At 46.4% G+C, this 18,133-nt stretch overlaps 1 protein-coding gene across 3 annotated transcripts in view; it reads right to left on the reverse strand.

The window, feature by feature from the left end:
- Positions 1–16,757, reverse strand: part of LOC105905285 (ubiquitin carboxyl-terminal hydrolase 22) — a 23,048-nt gene extending 6,291 nt beyond the window's left edge. For 2 of the 3 annotated variants that reach the window (XR_006152719.1, XM_031564568.2), the window contains exons 1-5: positions 16,185–16,757; positions 14,544–14,576; positions 3,710–3,842; positions 1,603–1,716; positions 1,395–1,496 (exon numbers count right to left, since the gene is read on the reverse strand). Coding sequence is in view for 2 of the 3 variants with exons in the window: in XM_031564568.2 (XP_031420428.1) it covers positions 1,395–1,496; positions 1,603–1,716; positions 3,710–3,842; positions 14,544–14,576; positions 16,185–16,304 (502 nt within the window). In the remaining variant the exon portion in view is untranslated. The remainder of the gene's footprint in view (positions 1–1,394; positions 1,497–1,602; positions 1,717–3,709; positions 3,843–14,543; positions 14,577–16,184) is intronic. The other variant, XM_031564574.2, reaches the window with a different exon arrangement.
- Positions 16,758–18,133: the final 1,376 nt, after the last annotated feature.

Below are 18,133 nucleotides of genomic sequence, written 5' to 3' on the forward strand. Positions count from 1 at the left end.
GTATGTGAGATGTGAGAGTGGGGCAGAGACAGTATGTGAGATGTGAGCGTGGGGCAGAGACAGTATGTGAGATGTGAGTGGGGGGCAGAGACAGTATGTGAGATGTGAGTGGGGGGCAGAGACAGTATGTGAGATGTGAGTGGGGGGAAGAGACAGTATGTTAGATGTGAGTGGGGGGCAGAGACAGTATGTTAGATGTGAGAGTGGGGCAGAGACAGTATGTGAGATGTGAGTGGGGGGCAGAGACAGTATGTGAGATGTGAGTGGGGGGCAGAGACAGTATGTGAGATGTGAGATGTGAGCATGGGGCAGAGACAGTATGTGAGAGTGGGGAAGAGACAGTATGTGAGAGTGGGGCAGAGACAGTATGTGAGATGTGAGAGTGGGGAAGAGACAGTATGTGAGATGTGAGAGTGGGGAAGAGACAGTATGTGAGAGTGGGGCAGAGACAGTATGTGAGATGTGAGAGTGGGGAAGAGACAGTATGTGAGATGTGAGATGTGAGAGTGGGGCAGAGACAGTATGTGAGATGTGAGATGTGAGAGTGGGGCAGAGACAGTATGTGAGATGTGAGAGTGGGGCAGAGACAGTATGTGAGATGTGAGAGTGGGGCAGAGACAGTATGTGAGATGTGAGTGGGGGGCAGAGACAGTACGAGCGATGGCTCGGATCGGCTCGGCTCCAGGAGAAGGTGGTGACAGGTGAGACAGCAGTGCATGCTGGGACGGCTCCAACACAGTTCACAGAACCCTGCCAGGAGCTAAAAGCTTTGGCTAGCGTGGACTTAAGATATATACATACATGTAAACACACACACACACACACACACACACACACACACACACACACACACACACACACACACACACACACACACACACACACCTATGTTTCCATGTAGTGCTGACTGAGCAGAGAATGAATGGTTGGGATATAGGATGGAAATACAGTGAGAATACGGTGAGATTGGGAAAGGACAGGGAGATGGGGAAGGGAAGAGGGAACTGTTTCCTGTGGGCAGTCAGGCAGTTTAAGACGAGGCAACCCATCTCCAGCCCAAGGCACAGGCACAGGCACAGGCACAGGCTCAGGAGGGAGGCGTCTACTTGATATGTGTGATGTACCACCATTGCACTTCATTGCAGCAGCTGTGTGAAAACACACACACACACACACACACACACACACAGATACACACACACACAGATACAGATACACACACACACAGATACACACACACACACACACACACACACACAGATACACACACACACACACAGATACACACACAGATACACACACACACACACACACACACAGATACACACACACACACACACACAGATACACACAGATACACACACACACACACACACACACACACACACACACACCTATGGTGCAGTTGCTAGTGATTTTCCGTCGCTTTGGATTGTGCCGTAATAACTCCAGCTCTCTCTTTGTGGGCTCCCACGTAGAGTACTTCTCTCCTATACCTGAGAGGGAAGAGAAAGACACAGGTCAGGCCAACACACACACACACCTATACACACACACACACACACACACACACAACTACATGTCAAGATGTATTGGTCTTACCTTGTAATTTCCAGGCTTTTCTCTGTTCCTCTTTGGCAATCTGTTCCATGTCTTTGTCATATATGTAGTCTTGACAAACAAAGCAGAATATGCCGCCGTATAATAAGTCTATAGCTGCAGAGAGGCCAGGAGAGAGGAGAGAGGAGAGAGGAGGAGAGAAGAGGAGAGAAGAGGAGGAGGATGAGACATTGATTTTCTGGCACATTCTTCTCTTGCTACTTCAATGATCCTTCATTTGCAAATCTCTTTTATGTTTTTTTCCCCCCTAATACATGTGTGCTTGTGTGTGTGTGTGTGTGTGTGTGTGTGTGTGTGCACACACGCAAGATGACTTTTCTGGAGATGCTCCTGTATCATCACCACCAGCTGCTCTCTTATCATGTGCCCTGCATCCTTATTGCCCACGGCAACCATACCTAGGCTCAGTTACCATGGCAACCAAACTACAGCCACCCAGGGCCGTGTGAAAAAAAAAAAAAAGAGAGAGAGAGAGAGAGAGAGAGAGAGAGACTGCGAGATGAAGGGATGTCTGCATGTGTAGGAGTGAGATGAAATTAGAGAAGAACACCAGTGAATGATGCAGAGAGCAACAGACCCAGAGAGAAACACAACACATTTGGTGTGTGTGTGTGTGTGGGTGTGTGTGTGTGTGTGTGTGTGTGTGTGTGTAAGGTTGGGTGGGGGGACGGTTACCAGGAACAGCAACCTAATCAATATGCTCAATAATGAGGAACCAACAGGCAGAAAAAAAAGCCTCTGAATCAATACTTCAACAACAGGATGCAAATGTGCCTCACCCAGCGCAGGGTAAGATCCCACGGCAACGTGGCGTGTGGGACGTCAACAAAACAGAAACGCTTTTAGAAACACATCATTTTAAAGGCAAGGGGAAAATAGAGGATTTCTTCCTCTAATTCCTATCCTTATAATTCTATTACTGTATTCTAAGTATTATTGAGCTAAATGCAGTATATAAATTAATTTAAATGTATTGCAGTATTGTGCTGGTCACTGCAGTCCAACATGTTAGTCATCTCGGCCATCATGGACAGTCCCTGTGTTACATGAAGCAGAAGGGGGGGTGGTGCTACAGACCAAACAGCAACTCTATCCTGTGTGTGTGGCGTCACTGTTTTCATCTAGTTAGCACAGCGTAGTTCTAAATACAATGCAAACGATCGGCACTGGACATGTCAACTGCCATTGGCTTGGGATATGTCATGATCCTCTTCCTAAATCTAAAAAACATGGAATAGTGCACCCAGCCGATAGTGAGGTGTGGTTCGCACTGCGCTGGAAAGGAGCTCTTAGATCGTCTACTGAGACACACGGGACTATTTAGCCGAGCGTGTTTTTTCATCTCACCCTTTGAGGGCCGACGTGATCGTGCTTCGACTGAAATGAAGGTTATGCAACGCACAGATGACTACCCTCACAGAAGCACTGCAGCAAAGCACAGCAAAGCACAGCACAGCACAGCACAGCACAGCAGAGAGCAGGCCTTCTTTAAGCAGTTAGCCTTAACGGTGGGATGGCTAGCACAGATGCTAAAAATCACTGCTAGCGAAGCTCACATATGTGGTCAAACTGGACTGGAAAATGATTATTGACTATTGAAAGCAGATGGTCTGTATGGAAAGACCTGTCAATTTTGTGCTTAATGCCAAAAAGGTAAAATGGGGTGAATGTTAGATGTGGTAGAAAACTCAATCATTTTTTTAAAACATTTATTACCAACTTGTGTTGGAAGCGGGGGCCCTGTTCTCGGGCAGAGCGAGTCCCCGAATAAAAAAAAAACCAAACAAACAGCTTTTTATACTAGTCAGTGATCACACGACTTGTTTTCAGTGGAACGTTGCTGTTGGGCGGTGAGGCCAGTTGGTGTAAGACCTGGACACGATGTGGCTCAAGGACACACATGACGGAGCTTGTTTTTCAAAACTCAATGTGAAAAGTTTGGACCCAGACAGGGAGGTAAAGGGAGAAGCCCCTGCACCACGCTGACCAACTTACCTCTCAACCGCAGAGTGGTGTTTTGTGTGTGTGTGTGTGTGTGTGTGTGTGTGTGGTGGCAGAGAGCACAGAGTGTTCCAGAACACAACCTTACCTAGGTTGTGTCGTTTGTTTTTGGCATGCTCGTGGATGTGTTTCTTGGCGAAGCAGCCGAAGAACACGCAGTAGAGACAGGAGTGCAGGCGGTTCAGGTGCGCGCCGCACATGTGACAGATACATGACTTGGCCTGGGGAGGACAGACAGACAGAGAGACAGAGAGGGAGGGAGGGAGGGAGGGAGGAGAGAAAGAGAGGAAGAGGAAGAGGAGAGAGGTTAGATGACGAGCTGGCTCGGGGCAGACGGACACGGGCCGCTCAGCTGGGCTGGACATGACTGCAGGGAGGAGGAAAAACAGTCTAAACATGTCAGAGGGGAGAAGGGCCAATCGTTCCCCAGTGTATCGCTGATGTAACACCAAAATGAGACTGTGTGTGTGTGTGTGTGTGTGTGTGTGTGTCTGTACCTCAGAGCTGTGTTATGTAGCTTGAGCAAGGGGCACAGGAGTGAGGAAGTGAGCATTAGTGAGGCAGTGTGTCTGGCTGGGTTAAGCGGAGGGAAAAAATACTGGATTTAGAAACAGGATGACATCATACAATTACCAAATGAAGATGAAAACACCCATATGGAAAATCATTTTAGAATAAAAACGTTTTCATAATTGAAAGTAATCCGTTCCGTAACATTCGAACAGTTATTTTCCCTCAACACTACTAATCACAGCCACTTGGCTGGATGACTCATACGTAAATCACATTGGAGCTGCTGTATTTCAGCTCGCCACTCTGACCACCAGAGGTCAGTCAAACGGATGTGTGCTGTGCGCCATCACAGCATGCAGTGGTTACCATGAAAACAGACACGATGAAGACGCATCTCCTCCAATATGTGAAGATTTCAAGTCAATCCCATTTTTCACTTTTTCACTTTTCTCTCTCCGTACTATAGTAGCGTACGATGACAGGCCTGACACCTGTAGTGAGAGCTACAGTGGCTCAGTTGTGTCAATTCACTAACACTATTCTGCTTAATATGCAGGAACGCCTGCGCTTGTGAACCAGTATGATCAAGCAGGCCACAGGAGAGTACATTTTAACTGCTTGCTATATGATCAGTTGGTTGTTTGCATTAGAATGAGGCCGAATGCGAAATCTCTCTCAGGCAGACCAACAGACAAAACCTGATGATGGTAGGCAGAGCGGAGTGTGTGTAGGAAGGAGAGAGAGGGAGAAGAGAGTGGATCCACCCACAGGCCCTGAGAAAAGAGGAAGATAGGAAAGAGGAAGAGAGAAAGGAGAAACTCATCTGTCGTTCCTCCAGCTTATTCCTCATGGCCTGACACCAGTCAATCATTATCAAAATACTCTCATTCTAAAGCCACACACACACACACACACACACACACACACACACACAGACACACTAGTGCAAGGCTTCCTGGTGACAAACAAGACTTGAAAAAGATGACACGCTCCTTCCCCTCACATTCAGGCTGTATTTTGACCTCAGAAAGGGAACTTTCCACAGGTATGAATGCGAACACCTAACCCTTTCCCACACACTGAGCCAACCACGGGTGCTGTGCGCAGGGCTGCACTACTCAAACTAGGCCTGTGTGCACTCCTCCTGCTGCTTCTCCCTCTCCAGAGAACGGTGTACCTCAGCCAAATATGCTGACACTGCCACTAGTCAATGAGGCGCTAGGCTGCCCTCGGTATGCTCACCATTAGTGACTAGGGTGGATCCAAATGAGTTCTGCAGTGGCCTGTGGCGTTATGTTTATCAACCTATACAAAGCCAGACTGCTGTTCACATACTGACCAGCAGAGGGAGTGCCGGGGGTGGCACCCACACTAGTTCATTTAAGAATATGTGTGGCAGAGATAGAGAGATAGACACAGACAGACGTGCATGTGGACATTGTGTGAGTGACTAAATGTGCAGGTGTGTGTGTGTATGTGTGTGTGTTTGTGTGAAAAAGTGATGAGCAAGCAATGATCGCAGACTGACGCTGTGGGCCTTAAGCTTTGTTTACATTCAGTCAGGCTTAGGGGTGACAGCAGTGTGTGTGTGTGTGTGTGTGTGTGTGTGTGTGTGTGTGTGAGAGAGAGTTTCCACAGACACTTCCACAGTCAGACACAGTGGGCAAATGGACTGCCTTGTGCACATCAGTGACCCCATCACTTCAATCAGCAACCAGTGGGGGTGGCTAAGTGAGATGACGTTGAAGTGAAACGTTTGAAATGTTGTTACAACAATGTTGTAACTACCGGCCTTGCCTGAGCTAGACAAAGTGATACAAACAGTAGTAGCAATGATTGCAACCAATAGGGTTCATCTTGCACCGTTAGTGGTGAAGTAGGACGTACAGCAACCCCATCTCGGTCAATGCCGATTGGCTAAAGGCTGGTCCAGTGGTTTCAAAAACAAACCCTAAATCTACGCCATTGTGTTGCAATGACTGGATCAATCCCCAATGGAGCGTGGCCAGACCCTAGCTGCTCAAGAAGTCAATTCAGGGGTGGATACACCAGGCTAGGAGGGAGGGATGCTGAACCCATATATTAGGTACCCTGACAGAAGCACAAAGCTGCGTTAATTAAAGTAGTAGCGCGAGGCAAAGGGAGGGATTTCAACTTCCGTGCTTTTTTAGTTGTGTGTGTGCCAGCGTCTACGCCTCCTGCAATGCAGCAAGCCTCGAGGTAAAAACATCAGGCCTTTCCAGTGCGTCAGTCTTTCTGTCTCTTCGGCGTATGCGAGTAGTTGAAAGAGGTGGAAAGATCCGGAATGGCTAGAGACTGCATGAACAAACCCTGTATCCCTTTCTCCGAACAGGGAAAAGGATACTCTCATCATCTTTTGACATGTCCTCAGACATAACAAAAATCTCTCTCAAATCCCAGAGTATTGTAGTTCCCCAATGCTGTCCATAGGCTGTGTGTGTGTGTGTGTGTGTGTGTGTGTGTGTGTGTGTGTGTGTGTGTGTGTGTGTGTGTGTGTGTGTGAGATAAGCCAGAAGCACTTTCATAATGACGGGCATGCAGAGGTAGTATGCTTGAAGCTCTCCACATCCGGGGTGACTCACAGACTCAGGCCCACATGCACCACTGCTTCATAAGCTATTTACTTCCATGCATGCCAATATGTGCGCGCGCACACACACACACGCACGCACGCACGCACGCACGCACGCACGCACGCACGCACGCACGCACGCATCTTCAAGTGACAATAGCCAACAAGACATTTGTAACCATGACCTCACACACCTTATTGACCTGAAAGTCTTTGTATGGCCGGAACAAAGCATGTGAAACTACATCTGAACATTGTGCATTTCTTGTTATGTGAGGACATGTGTTTGTGTGTGTGTGTGTGTGTTTGTGGGGGCGGGGGGCAAGGGGCGGTTGAAGAATGATGCATAGGATTCCAATAATTAACAATACAGATGCCTTCTGCGTTGACACACACACACACACAGAGCTGATTTATACATACATACATACAACAGTGGGTGAGTGTGTAGTGTGAAAACACATCTCCACGAGGGGCATAAACACAGGCCAATATCTGTCTATGTGGGGGAATGGATTAACCTGAGCAGGTCGGCATTACAGGTGTGGTTACGTGAAAGGACTGCACACGGACATGTAGACTACTGAAGTGGTTACGTGTAAGGACTGCACGCCGACGTATAGACTATAAGTATGGTTCCGTGTAGGGACTGCACTGTTAAGACCTACAGATGCATGTGTAAAGATGAGAGTTGATAGGATGCCTGCAGTAAGTGGGTCTCTGTGATGGATGAATTAATAATGTGTGCTGACTGCTTCACGTGCCCCTCCCCCTCAATCAGACCAAACCCCTGCCGTGTCACAAGAGGACCTATGGGTACGACTGGATGGCTGGAGAAGTGGGCATTTGGAGTCTGAGAGAAAAAAAAAAAAAAAAAAAACACAATAGCAAGACTGGGTGACAGGGTGAGGTAAAAAGAGAGAGAGAGAGGAAAAAAAGACAGACAGAAAAGAAAAGAAACAGAGAATGAAAAATCTCACATTAGTACACACATGCAAGATTTAACATCACGTACAGAGAGGGGGAGAGAGAGAGAGAGAGAGAGAGAGAGAGAGAGAGCGAGCGGGGGAGGGAGGAAGAGAAAGCGGGGTAGGGAGGAAGAGAGAGACTACACTGTCAGTATTAGGCAAAAATCCAGAAGAACACAACATCACTGCAGATGGCAAAAGGGGCTAGGAAGGACCACAACAAAAAGGCATGTACAGGCAGACCTAATGTTACACACACACACACACACACACACACACACACCCCACTCCAAGTCCCCAGATGCCCATGTAAACACCCCCTACTGTGTCCAGCACCTGTCTGTCAGAGAGGAACCGTTAGAGCACAGCCTCTCAGCCAATCCCCATGCTGCCTCAAATATCAAACATGGCACAGCGCACACATAGGAGTGTGGTTTGGACTACAACTGACACACACACACACACACACACACACACACACACACACACACAAAGCAATCAGGGTTGAAAAGCCTGTGATTGGCTGCTTTTTGCCCCTGGAGAGGGACTGAGTGACGTCTCATTTGGCAGATGGCTTTGATGTGGCGCTGGACAGATGCGCGCGTGTGTGTGTGTGTGTGTGTGTGTGCGCTCTCCTCTCCACAATAGCCAGCAAGGGGGAGGGGCGTGTGTGAATGTATGGACAATCCAGGAGGACAAAGACCGCAACCAAAACACACTCCCTGACACACACACACACACATATATATATATATATGCACGCGCGCACACTCCCCAAATGAGCTCATTATGTCAGAGGGGGAATACTGTAAGCTTTGAAAGGTTAGGTTTATCACAGCTAATTGGTATTCAGTGCAGGCACAAGTGAGCAGGGAACAATATGAATATACTGGCAGCAAAGGAATGGGAGAATTCCACCTCCCCTCCTCTCCTCTTCTCTTCTCTCCTCTCCCCTCCATTCCATTCCCCTCTCCACCCCACCCCTCCCCTCTCATCCCCACCTGCCTCAGAGGCGTATGACTCCTTCATCCCAGCCACGTTGGGCTCGCTCCACCTCTCATCTCTTTTCATCCAGAAAGCGCTCTCTGCATTAAAGCGATGTCATCTTCTTTGAGACCGCTAAGCCAAGCTCCCGCACGCACTGATCTGCTTATTCACTTTGATCCACCGCAATCTTCATCTTCCTGGGCTGATGAAGGGTGTGTGTGTGTGTGGGTGTGTGTGTGTGTGTGTGTGTGTGTGTGTGTGTGTGTGAGACAAAGAGGTGACCATCTGATCTGGTGGTCAGATTTAAATGTAAAACTATCCCCCCAAACACACACAAACACACGCTCCGTTCCTTGCTTCAGTACGCTGCTCATGAATATTCCACTCAGCACTGCCTTCTCAGCCATAAATTATGCATGCACTAAAGCAGCACAAAGCTCCCACAATCCTTTGGGAGAGCATGCATGCGTACTTGCCTCAAACACACATGTGTGGGTACACACATACACACACACACATGTAGAATACAGAGCTGACTGGGAACAACTTCTGAAGATGCTGATTAGCTTCACATGAATCACATTGTATGAAAACAAACACACACACACACGAACTATAGGCCTACCACCCAACATCTCGCCTTCTGCCTTTTTATGTCTGGGAATCAACGTGTTCACGTGCAGACAACTGGAGATGCTGCTTCCTGATCATGGCTGCTCACACAGGCTTGCTGGAACTGAAAAACCTGTGTGTGCGCGCTCTTAAACACACAAGTCAGAGAATCCAACGGTACATTCCAGAAAAACTGGCACCTAGCTGGTTTAGAAAACAATACATGTCTTCTGAATCAGACATTGGCACTGACAAAATAATGGGCGGCCATCCATACTGTCGCTTAAGTGTAGGAGATTTCTCGTGTGGGAAGCAAAATTTCAGCATATCATCTAGACGTTTGGGACAATGAGTCTCGCATCTGAACCCGGGCCGGCCACCAACTTCAACAAGCACTCCTTGAGAGAGAAGAGAAGCTAAGCGAAAGAAAGAACTAAAGGGCTAAAAGACAGGAGACATTTTAACTAATTAGCTCATCGTTTACAGCTCGTTAGAGAGGTGCTGGGAGGAGGAAGCAGCCTGTGGGCTGAAGGAAGTAATTTGCATTCGTTTTACACCGACCATTCTAATGGGTGCATATATTCCAATAAAGTATCTCTCTCTCTCTCTCTGCATATCTCTATCTATCCATCTCTCTCACTCTATCTATCTAAATTAGATGATGGCACTAAGCATGTCCTTACTATTAGTGCTTTCCCACTGCAGTATTCAGCACTACTGGTGGTATTATGATACCAGAGCACCACAAAGGGATGGATGACGTCACCTGTGTGCACACACTCACAGGAACATGGATGAGCTCTTCTGCTGAGTGTGACCCAACTTCACCTGGGCCTCAGTGGAGGGCCAGTCCTTGCCTTAGCGATCCACTGCTGCCTTAACATCCACACACGCTGTAGGCCTATTCCACTGCTGCCATGACATCCGCACACGCTGTAGGCCTATTCTCTCTTTAGCTTTTGGGGTGGCGTGTTTAACCGACTGCTCTCTTGGCCATCTGGTGGCGTGTTAAACTGGCTGACTGCTAAAAGTCAGGTGTGTGGAACAGCTCTCACTGTCTATAAACCATCTTTTGGAAACATCATTCATCTCCAGCATTACTCACATACATCCATACATAAATACATAAGTACATACATACATTGTCTTGGGTGTATGAAAAGCTGTGTGATGAAACTCACCAACTCTTAGCTGGGTTCCTGACACAGCTCAGGGAACCAATTAAAGCTCTCAAAAACTTTACTCACAAACCATGCCTTTATAAATGTCAGCAGATACTGAGACATCCTGGACACAAACACTGTTTACACATTACAGATACTCAACCTACACCCCCGTCCTACCCCCACCCTGCGTGTCTACAATGAAGTACACCCAAAAGTTAGTATCACCAAAGGCAAGAGACGCAGGCCTGCTGCTGCTGCTGCTGCTGCTGCAGCCAACAGATAAGGCAGGGGCATCAGCGTCTGGCTGATGGTGTGCTGGAGCCAGCGAGTCGTGCTGCGTGATCAGAGTGCTGGGGGAAGAACATTTCCAGACAGCTCATGTTCAAATTCCAGAGAATGTTAAGTTGGCATCCCCCACACTCTCACCCTCTGTCTCTCTTAAACTCTCACACACGATTCCACCACACACACACACACACACACACACACACACACACACACACACACACACACACACACACACACACACACACACACACACACACACACACACACACACACACACACACACACACACACACACACACTTCCATTCCACAAACACAGGACTTTTACAGCCAAAGATCCCAGAGGTTCAAACCTTGCATTGACGCTGGCCACAGACAGTAAATGCCACCGCTGAGCAGCTGACATGGGAGGCTGGGGGCATACTGTCTTTATTTGGGTGACAGAGTGCCTAGCATCCCTGTAATAATCTGAGCGACATGCTAACAATGGCAGGTGGGCAGGCACACACACACACACACACACACACACACACACACACGTTGCTCACACCCAATACAAAGCCTCCTTGAGTTCTGAGAGGAAGTACATTCCTGCTCTGGCGAACTCTCTTCTCCTGACTCTGGATTTCCTGGAAATAAAACCACAGCCCACTCACTCAGTTACACACACAGACAGACACACATACACACAGACAGAACCCCCCCTACACACACACACACACACATACAGATTGAAGGAGGGACAAGAGACTTGTTAGATCACCCTGACTATCTACTAGTATTATTAAACACATGCATAGACCTCACATGAGCATGTTGAGACAGTCTCGTGTTTTAGTTGTGTTTTAGTTGTGTTTCCTAAATGGTTGAAGGCCAGTGGAGTTCAGAGCTGACCTTACAGCAGGGTACTGGGTCCAACCACTGCAGCTGCCTACAGCAGGGTACTGGGTCCAACCACTGCAGCTGCCTACAGCAGGGTACTGGGTCCAACCACTGCAGCTGCCTACAGCAGGGTACTGGGTCCAACCACTGCAGCTGCCTACAGCAGCTTCAGGCTGCAGAGTGTTTGACCAAAAGGCTCTCCTGATGAACTGGCACCAAACATAACACTTACGACAACACTGGACCCACATTTGTTCAGGGAGGAGAGGACCAAACTGATAGGAGAGAAAGACAGACAGACAGACAGACAGGCAGGCAGGCAGGCAGGCAGGCAGGCAGACAGACACCAAGTGGCTTTGCAAGAGGCCATTAGAGACAGGTCATGTGATTGCCAACCTGCATTCCTTTTGCAAACCACAAAACAGGATGGAGCACAGACACACACACACACACAGACTGTTCCCAACTGAACAAGAGAGCACACACACAGTTCACTGCACATATTCAGAGAACACAGAAACACAGCTCACACTATTACAGAGATCTTTCTCTTTCTTTCCATCTTATTTCTTGCTTTCTTTCTCTCGAACACCCACACACGCAAAGCTAAATAGAATGAATGAAGCTAATCATGATAAGAGGTATGACAGGAAATAGGTCTTTCTTAAGCCAGCCAATCAACAGAACAGACACTGACATTTTTCTGTGTTTTTGTTTTATTTTTTCTAGAAACTTCTAGTCTGGAGGTAAATGTATTTAAACCGACAAATCATGTTAGCCCGTGTTTTAGATCTAAATCGTAATCAGGCATGAAGATAACCTTTTCTGTGCTGTGATAAGTCTGTATAACTTATAACACCCCGTGACTTGTTTAGGAGTACCTGGAAAAACAAGCAGACATTTTGTATTCTGCCTAGCACTACCAGAGCAGGGGCGACCCTCTCTACCTTTAAGAAGCTCTTGAAGACCCAACTCTTCAGAGAGCACCTCCCTTTCTAAACTTGCACTTCTACTAGTACTTAACTTGCACTTACAGCAGTTACATTCCTGCACTTTCTTTCTATTTCTTATGTAAAATAGTATTTATTGTTACACTAGGTCTCTATTGCTCGTAGCTTGACTGTTCTTTGGTCAAAAGCGTCTGCTAAATGACTAAATGTAATGTAAATGTATTCCTTCCGGCGTTCAAAGGCGTTTTCAGGCTAAGATGCGGTCGACTGGCTGGATGTGTGTTCATCAGGTGACTAATAGTGAGTGCGTGGCTTCAGCTCCTTTCCACTCACCAGCCTGACTTCTCTCATGCCCGAACACCAGCACTCTTGACGTGTTGTGTGGAAACAAGCCTTGGTTTTTTTCTCAGAGAGCACAAGGTTTCCACTGATTACCCAGCATTCACCTGAACCCACACGCTGCACTCAGAAGGGGAGTATACGTTGAGCACACGCTTTAAGCAGACTTGCAGGCAGGCTTCACGGGTAGTGAGCGAGAACCCAGAGGATCTGGTTCATGGGTAGTGAGCTAGAACCCAGAGGATCTAGACCTGATGGGCGCAGTCCCAAGTTCAGAATAGACGGAACTGGCTCACGAGGAAAGGAGGCCCCGGCGACTCGGGAGAATTCCATGAGACTTTTAATTATGACTTGAGAGACGCTCGACTCTGTCTGTGTTAATTATGTCAGCCTTTTCACCGTGTCTGTGACTGGAAGTGAACTGTCTGCAATGCATGATTGTTTTAGAATAAAACTGCCATGTTGTTATTTGGCTATGAGCTCTCATTTAGGGACACACTTACTTTTAAGATCCCCCTCGCTTGGCCGTGAGAGCGACATCTTCAAGCACACACTGCGAGCCTGCTAACATGGCAAGTGAAGCAGCTGGCATATTGCTTTGACTTCCACAGTCTTCATGTCATCATTTCTGATGAAGCATGAACGACAAGCAGTGGAAATCGTGGAAGAGCAGGGCTAGGCACAAACATCTATCCAGAGCTTTGATTGGGTCTCCTGGTTTGTCCTACAAACCAATCAATCGTCAAGATGTAGCATGCTAAAATTTGTGCAGTTCTCACATAAGCTGTCAGTTACGTGTGCAACTGTTTTAAACAAGCGGTGGCCAACCTTGTAGAAATCACATGTGGCCATCTGTTAGCTGCATTTGCAGCTAGTTGCCTTGGAGACCTGTTCGATGCCCACACACATACCTAACTGGCTGACGAGGTTAGCTGGGAGATGAATGCAGCCCTCTCCGAGGAGAGGAATCTGTGGGAGACCCTCTGGTGCTTTAGCCAGTATGCTCTGCTTTGTCATATCTCCACTAACAATAGCCATGTAGGGAAGAACAACTCAACACGAAGCTCTGCTTATCTTCAATACTAGACATACATTCTGTGAAGTTTGATTGCACACAACTCAAATAGGACTCTTTTTGATACAGGACATTGATGGAGGGTAGATACAGAAGACTTCAGTTAACCATCCTCCGTTATTTTTTGTTCATACGAACGCCCGTGCATGTCGTGGTGCGAGATCGGGTGTGTCTCAAGGTGCTGGAGTCAGGCCTAGTGATCAAACAAAAACTCCCCCCCAAAAAAACAATTACATATACCTTGGGTGGCCAGCCCTTCAGACAGACAGCATAGTTTGAATGCGGCTACACAAACTGTGTTTGTCTTTCCACTGCCACTGGGAACAGTCAGTATTACCTGGCCATAATTACAGTTAAAATGTACACAAATCCTTCTCCACAAACAACTATCTATGTCAATATATGTTGAAGGCCTTCGCTGTATATGTAGTAAGACAGGGCTTTGCATGAAATTGGGTAGGGAAGAGGGGAAGTGGGAAGAAAGAGAATGTTTGTCTGGCCTGTTCAGACGGCCGCTACAGTTGTCAGTGCATATGGGGGTTGAACTCACCAGTGCTGTCCATCCCGCATCATTCTGAAGAACCTAGCCCATCAACAACGAAATAAAAATGTGTGACACATTTAAGATGTGCTGGGCTTGCTTGTGACAAAGTATGACATACTTATAAGTGAGAAACATGAAGAGTGTTATAATTAATGGCAAAACATGCAGAGGACCCAGAGTCTATTAGACCTTTACATGTGAAACAACATGACACAACTATGGCTCGGCACTCAAGTCAAGTCTGTGACACGATTTCGCAGCTCTCCCTTGCATGTGAACAGAATTGCCATCATTACAATTCCCTGAAATTGCACAGGAGGAAACAGCCACATACTGGACGAGCGCGACAGCTAACCAAGGATTATGTCATAGTGCGGGGGTGGTTTAAGCGCAGATGGCGAAACAAAGTGAAGTGTGTTGTGCTCGCCGCTGCGTTCAAACACGAGGTGAATGGGGGGAAAAGGGTGCGTGTTATCCCTCAACAATGCAGACTGGGCGATCATGGGACACATAATAACTGTGGACACATAATAACTTTCTCAGTCACCTCCGGTGTTATGGATGTAATTTCACTACGTTAGATACAATACGGCATATCACATCACCTCAATGAAGAAAATATGGGCGTTGTAGTTAACGTTAGCTTGGCGCCTGTGTGCCTGAAGCAAATGTCAATTCACAGTCCCTCTTTCATCATTATTAACTGGACACAAGACGCGTTTAATATTTATGCTTACGTAATGATAGGGAATGTAGCAGGATATTGTATTAAAATAACAGGTTTGAAGAGTGAAAACACCCATGAACCAGTGACTCAAAACGGCCCGATCACAGGGATTCTTCCTATTCACAAAGCGCAGCTCGTGAGCCTTGCTATCCGGTTAGCTATTATTAGCTATGTTTTAAGGTGTATGGGTCGTTCTGAATGCGAGTTGAAAACGACGTGTAATAATATACCTATTGTAGGCTCCCTGTCTTCTACATCTTTGGGTGCAATAAAGCTAGCTATCCGGATGTTCACTTGATTCGGCAAACTAACGCCAGTGTTTCTTTTCATGTTTCATCTGCATCCTGGACAGAGTAGGCACCAACATGCAACAAACTCGGCAACACTGCAATCCTACAACATACCTAGCTACTGCTGCGAAGCAATGAAAGATGCCGTCCCTGGGACCCAACCAATTAGCCAAGATGCTCCTCGAGATTGCGCTTACCACCTAGCTATATGCCTTCAGTTTAATAGATGATGCACAACCTTTGATAACTAACCTAGCTATGAATAGCAAGCTAACGTTAACCTGCTCTGGCATGCTCTAAAGCTCAGCACCCCTGCTTTCTACTGGCCAGCAGTGTCCTTGTATGCACAGTAACAGTTTCCAGTTCGGGCTCACCAGTGGTTGCACCAGCTAGCCAGTTGGCTAGCGAGAGGTGACTGCATTGAGATAGACATTGAATAGGACCGAGTCATTCTTGCATTTGGGTGTACATGTGGAGTGCTTCAAACTGTGTGGGGCGTTTTATGTAACGTCTGTATGTACCGTTAGATATTTCTTATCCCCTTACATCTAGATAGATTTGGTAACTTAGCTAGCTAGCTTACATAGCTAGCTAACGTTAATGGTATTCCAGCCAGTTTATATGTTTTACCTTGCGTCTTCTCGTTTCAGCAGTCCCACTCCATACAAAGCATTGATATATGACTCGTAGATTTTGCTTCCAATTGTCCACTTTAAAACCGTTCACATGAGAACACCCGGCCGGACTCATGACAAAAACAACATTCGATTTTGTGTTTTAAATGATGAAACGTGTCCGTGAGAATTAACGTTAGCCAACTAGCAAGCTAGGTGTCCAGAATGGTTTCCGATTCAAAACGAAGAAACCATTGAGATATCCAGGAGGAAATACGAGCATCGGAAGCGTGTGCTCCTTTTAGTTGTTTCTTTATCCTTCCAACTAAAAATACCTGCCTCGGTTGGGCAAATTGGCTACGGCGGTTAGCCCTAGCTTACGTTAGCTGGCTTCCACAGTTCTTCCACTCAACAGATTTTTTTTTTTAATGGTCGGTACAGGCACAGAGAACCGAAAGTCCCGCCCACTCACTGGATCTGACATTAGCCTGTGCTCAGACTTCTAAATTGAAACAAAGAGTAAATAACATTATATGAGAGAGGGTAGGAAATACAAAATAGCCTAGTCAGTTAAAGGATGGTTTGAATTTTGTGTGGTGGTGTTTAATTAACAGATTAGTAAACTACACAACTCAGGACAACGCACAAAGCGTTAACCAATAAAGCTTGAAGCCACATTTCCGGTTAGTTTTAATTGGTCCTAAGGTTATATGCGTTGATGTATGCCAGTTCACTCAGAAATCAATTCTTCTTTTTTTGGTTGAGGATTAGAGATGACTTCATCACATCAAGCATAGATAATTTGCTCGAACTGTGACTGGGTGTTTTACGATGAGACTTGGTATTGTTTGGTAGCTGATTGTAAGCTACTTTTTCCAGTTTCCGACCACAGGCATTACTTATTATTTTTATGCTTTTGGGTCAGAGTTAACCCAAATCAGGGGGGTATTCCTCGTACGTGGTTTAGTGACAAACCTGGATAAGTTAACTCAGAGTAAGTGGTAAACCACCTAATAAAAGAACCATTCTCCAACCATTCATTCTCCTAGCAAAACAACGTCAGACGGCTCTTCTATTAGGAGGTTTACCACTTACTCTGAGTTAACTTATCCAGGTTTGTCACTAAACCACGTACGAGGAATACCCCCCTGGCCTTTAAAAATAGCTCAACAAAATAAATACAAAATTACAAAATTAATGTTATAGTTTCACCATGATAAAATGTTGACATTTAGCTGGAAAGCTAATATCAAACCTCCAATAAAGTTATGTAGCAAAACATTTATTTTTAATTTGTGTGCCTTTTGTTGGGTTTTGAGACATTGTCCCAAGTTACATGGAACTTTGATGTTGTTTAAGTTGGGCATGTTAGGCCTTTGGTAATTCTGAGCCATGTCCTGATGTTTTGTAGGCTTGGAAGTAGGGATGCACCTATACCAGTATCAGGTATCGGTTCAATACTGCTCATAAACTCGTACTCATACTCATAAAAATGATCCGATTCCATGCATCGATACCACTTCATAGCAACGTTAGTTAAACGTTAAACTCCAGGTTGCAATCAGGAGGTGTTCTGTCATTTTTTGTTCCCCTATCCGATTTGCCTACCGCAAACAGCTGAGAGCCGGATTTTATGACTATCTGCCAATTTTGCTGCCCTATCAGACATGCCTCCTGGAAACAGTTGGGTAGGAGAAATTGAGAGAACACCATAGGCAAATTATTAAGTACTCATATCGGTACTCTGGTGTAAGTACTCATACTTAAACTCGGTCTGAAAAAAAGGAGTATCTGTGCATCCCTACATGGAATTCTATCTGTTAGAACAGTCTGATGTAGCAACTGCCCTTGAAGAAATGTTTGGTAGAACCTTCTTTTCAGGAGGTAAAGGGAAAACATTTTTCCACCAGAAAGAGCTCTGAAAATGTAATGCAAGATATGGGTCTGCCATGTGGAGTGTGTGTC

This window comes from Clupea harengus, chromosome 1 (genome assembly GCF_900700415.2).
Source record: "Clupea harengus chromosome 1, Ch_v2.0.2, whole genome shotgun sequence".
Lineage (NCBI taxonomy): Eukaryota > Metazoa > Chordata > Actinopteri > Clupeiformes > Clupeidae > Clupea > Clupea harengus.